This window comes from Temnothorax curvispinosus, unplaced genomic scaffold (genome assembly GCF_003070985.1).
Source record: "Temnothorax curvispinosus isolate PA1 unplaced genomic scaffold, ASM307098v1 QBEX01001940.1, whole genome shotgun sequence".
In the NCBI taxonomy this organism is placed as follows: domain Eukaryota; kingdom Metazoa; phylum Arthropoda; class Insecta; order Hymenoptera; family Formicidae; genus Temnothorax; species Temnothorax curvispinosus.
This window is the reverse complement of record NW_020211720.1, coordinates 1-4,437: the sequence shown is the minus strand read 5'-3', so window position 1 is coordinate 4,437 and position 4,437 is coordinate 1. Positions and strand designations below refer to the sequence as shown.

The 4,437-nt window shown below is 40.9% G+C and overlaps 1 protein-coding gene across 1 annotated transcript; it reads right to left on the bottom strand.

Moving 5' to 3' along the window:
• Positions 1-216: 216 nt before the first annotated feature.
• On the bottom strand, positions 217-4,260 carry LOC112468745. Its single transcript, XM_025038080.1, has 5 exons — positions 3,650-4,260; positions 3,276-3,532; positions 1,953-3,107; positions 1,494-1,562; positions 217-713 (listed from the first exon to the last, which is right to left on the bottom strand). The coding sequence occupies exons 1-5, from the start codon at positions 4,258-4,260 to the stop codon at positions 217-219; spliced, it is 2,589 nt and encodes an 862-aa protein (XP_024893848.1).
• Positions 4,261-4,437: the final 177 nt, after the last annotated feature.

The window sequence follows — 4,437 nt, the reverse complement described above, 5'->3', positions numbered from 1 at the left end:
TACGCCGGTAGCGCGGTCGGTTTGAATCATAGTGAACGTACATAACACCCTCTCCGCTAAAGTAAAACATTTTTATGGCTACGCTAATGTACTTGTAAGGAAAGAAAAAGAAATCCCTTATATGGTAATCCGTTAAAAAAAAAGAAAACGCGGCCCTTCTAGAACATAATAAAAATTGAATAAGAAACAGAAAAATTGTGTCTTAACCACTCTTTCCTATCTCAGATTAACTTCGTAATCTCCTAAATGTGTAGGCAATTTATGTGGCCTTCGTGGTCTCGTAGGTTGTCTAGGAGTGGTTTCGACCGGATCAATATCGCATTCGGAATGATTTTCCGATTGTGCTGGCAACGCTTGTGGAGGAGGCGGTGATCTCATTGCTTCTGGTGTACGGTGATTCGCTTCCTCCACGTTATCAACTACGCTTTCTTCTCCGACCACTGAGTAGTCTAAATCGGACGTTATCGCACTAACTTTATCATTTAGCTTTACTGGCGTCCTATTGCCAATCGTGCGCATCTGGTTGATGTGCCTCTTCCAGATTCGTCCATCATCCAGTTTGATCTTATAATGTAGTTTACCAATACGCTCTACAACTTTTCCAAACATCCATTTATCTACGCCTAAATAGTTTCGACAACTCACTCTCTCTCCTTCCTTAAAGACCAGATGAGTTTCTGTTGTTACGTTGTAGTCGTTACTATGCTTTATTTCTGGATGTAGTAAATCCAGGCGTGTGCGTATTATTCTCGCGAACATTAGTTCTGCCGGAGATTTCTCTGTCGCTGGATGGATCATATTTCTATACTGTATTAATATTTGTTGTAATGCAATATGTACATTGGTTCTGTCGCTTCGCATACGACGTAAGGAATTCTTTAAAGTTTGTATAAACCTTTCGGCCTGACCATTGGTAGCCGGATTGTACGGTGCCGTAAATTTTTGTACGATTCCGTTTTGTTTTAAAAACGAAGTGAATTCGGACGAAATAAAAGTTCTTCCGTTGTCGGATACGAATGTTTTTGGAATTCCAAAAGTAGCGAAAATTTTCCTACATACGTCTATAGTAGTTTTAGCTGTAATGTCTTTGACGATGTGGACCTCTGGCCACTTAGTATACGCATCGATTAAGACAAAAAAGAAATGACCCAAGAAAGGTCCTGCAAAATCCGCGTGAACGCGACTGAAAGGAGTTGTGGTTTTCTCCCAAAGGTGTGGTTCTATTTTCGTGGGATTATTGCGAAAAGAGTTGCAATCTTTGCAATTTTTAGCTAACGACTCTATATCTTTGTTGATATTAGGCCACCACACATAACTTCTAGCTAAGTTTTTCATCTTGCTGATACCAAAATGTCCCATATGTAGTTCTTGCAGAATTCTTTTACGTAGTACTACTGGGATTACTACTCGATGACCTCTTAAGATTACATTATTCTGTAGTGTAAGTTCACCAACATCTAAGTTAAAACCTTTTAGATTTTTAAATTTTTTACCTGTCTTTAATGCTTCTAAAACTTCTACGAGTTCTTTATCTTTAACTGTAGCTGTAGCTAATTCTGTCACTGTAAGTGGAAGACTCTCGATTGTATCTAATTGAAAGATATCAACTACGTCCTCGTTAACTTGAATTCCTTCTATAGGAAGGCGAGAAAGACAGTCGGCGTTTGCGTGTGCCTCCGATCTACGATACTTAATGGTGTAATTGAAACCTCGCAGAAAAAGAGCATAGTGCTGCATTCGCATAGCACTGCATATTGGAAGTCCTTTTTGGGGTGAGAAAATTTGTACTAATGGGCGGTGGTCTGTAATTAACGTAAAATGTCCACCGTGTAAGAACTGGTAGAATTTTTTTATACCAAAGATTATGGCGTATGCTTCTTTGTCTATTTGCGAGTATGATTTTTGTGTTTTCGAGAGAGTTTGGGAAGCGTATTGAATTACTCTTTCTGTACCATCCGGATACAAATGTGATAGGATAGCACCTACACCGTACGCGCTAGCATCCGTAGCAAGAATTAGAGGCAAAGTTGGATCGAAATGTACCAAGAAATCCGTACTTGAAAACGCCTTTTTGGCAGCTAAAAAGCTTCTTTTACACTCCGTAGTCCAGACAAATTTGGTGTTCTTACGTAATAGATTGTTCAACGGATGTAGTATCGTGCTTAAATTCTTAATAAAACGACCGTAGTAATTGACCATTCCAAGGAAACTACGCACCTGAGGAACGTCTTCCGGTCTACGCATTTTTTCAATTGCTTCTATTTTATCCGGCTCTTTATGTAATCCGTTTTTGTCGATAATGTAACCGCAATAATTAATTTGTTCCATAAAAAATTCGCTTTTATCAAGATTAATTCTAATATTGTACTGATGTAGACGTTTAAAAACTGCTTCTAATTTTTGTAAGTGATCTTCCGGATTTTTACCCGATACGCGTATGTCATCCAAGAAGGCAGTTACTCCCGAAAGATCTTTCAGAATGTTCTCCATGTCACGTTGCCAAATGGCCGGTGCAGACGCGATTCCATACATTAAACGCTTAGGTCGGTAAAGGCCTTTATGAGTATTCAATGTAAGGAGGTGTTGATCCTCGGGGCGAACCTCTATTTGTAAATATGCTTGTAATAAATCAATTTTAGAGAAAACTGTGCCGCCCTCCATTGAGGTAAACAATTCGTCCGCTGTCGGAAGATGATGCTCGTCAACAACGAGCTGAGGATTTAAGGTGACACTATAATCGCCACAAAGGCGAACCTGGCCGTTCTTTTTAAGAACTGGAACTATCGGCGTAGCCCATTCAGAAGTGTCTACCTTCTCTAAAACTCCTTCTGATTCTAGCCGTTGCAATTCCTTTTCTATTAAGGGGCGTAATCTGAAAGGCACTGGCCGCGATTTGCAAAATACCGGTTTCGCATCTTTTTTAAGCGTTAATTTTGCCTGTAACCCTTTTATTTTTGCTATCGACGGTGTCATGATTGACTTGTACTTTTGTAGTAATGCATTTAACCTATCTTTGTGACCAGTATCTATCACATGTATCGATTCTATGCTACTAAGAAAATTCTTAATATTAGCTTCATCCCGTAATTGGAAGATCCATTCGCGACCTAAAAAAGCGTTTCTCTTTTGATTTGTAATATATAGATGTAATTCGCGTAGTTTATTATGGCACCGTACAGTCACGACTATATAACCTAGTAATTTTACGTTCTGCTTACAATAAGAAATTAATGTAAGTTGCGTTGAATGTATGGGCGAATCTGGAAAAAGCTTACTCGCGTGCTCCTGCGCCATCACCGACACCGCAGCACCGCTATCTATTTCAAACTTGACTTGTTTGTCATTTACCAGCAGTGTAGTGAAGATTTTGTCCCGAAACTGTGTATGTTCCATCAATAGGATCTCTTCAAGCTGGTTTGTTTCCCGGCTCACTTGAAAGCACACCTTTTTCAGATGGCCGCTCTTTCCACAAGCGTTGCATTTGACGTTCTTATCTAATGTACATTTGGACGCTAGATGATTTGCACCGCATCTATAACATGTAATAATATTAGTATTCGTATTTTTACAAGACTTTACATTTTTCGAACCTTGTCTGCCATTAAATTCACGCGCGTTTATACCTTTTTGTTGTTGTACTTTTACAGACTTATCTACGTTAGATGGATGTCGGGGAGTCCGCTTGGCCGCTTGTACCAGACTTAATTCCGCTAATTCTCCTTGTAGTTGTTGAGCACCTTTCTCAGACAGCTCCATTGTAGTGGCCACCTGCGCTGCTTTTTCCAACGTTAGATCCGCCAGCTCCAGGAGACGTGCTTGAGTCCTCTTGTTCGACAAGCCAAACACTAACTGGTTTCTTAGGGCTGTCTTTAAATAATCGCCAAACTTGCAATGCACGCTTAGCTTGTGGAGTGCCGCTAAGAATTCTTGAACTGTTTCACCATCCTTCTGCTTACGTTGATGGAATTTGTAGTTTTCCGCTATTTCTAACGGCGCCGGGTCGTAAAATTCTCCCAAGCTCCTTGTAAGCGTCGCGTAACTGGCTTCGAAGGGATCTTGCGGCGATAACCGATCGCACAAGATATCGAACGATGTGGCCCCAACGTAATGCAGTAAGTAAGGCACTCGGGCCTCGTCCTTAATTGTAAATATTCGAAAAGCGCCTTCCAGCCTGAGTAACCATCGTGACCAATTTGTGACGGTGGAATCGAAAGGCTCGATCGTAAACGTATTTGGCACTGCTGCCGTCGCCGTCGCCATTTTTGGTATGGCTCAAAAGGGATGTATCCGTCTCGCGTTTGCCGTTTGCCGTCTTCTTTTTGTACTTCCCGACTCGTACCTTTTTCGTGGCTACTGTCGAGATAACCCTGATCCCATCCTCGTCGCCAATTGTTGTAATTCTTCAACCAAGCAGGTCCAGTACAGGGGATAGGGTTT

Bases quoted from the DNA above. Each gene is read 5' to 3' on its own strand.
- LOC112468745 (XM_025038080.1), bottom strand. From the start codon at position 4,260: ATGGCGACGGCGACGGCAGCAGTGCCAAATACGTTTACGATCGAGCCT. The intron at 3,108-3,275 runs GTAAGCTTTTTC...ACGCTTTTTTAG, and splicing joins GATGGCGCAGGAGCACGCGA to GTCGCGAATGGATCTTCCAA. The intron at 1,563-1,952 runs GTACAGAAAGAG...TTCCACTTACAG, and splicing joins ATCACATTTGTATCCGGATG to TGACAGAATTAGCTACAGCT.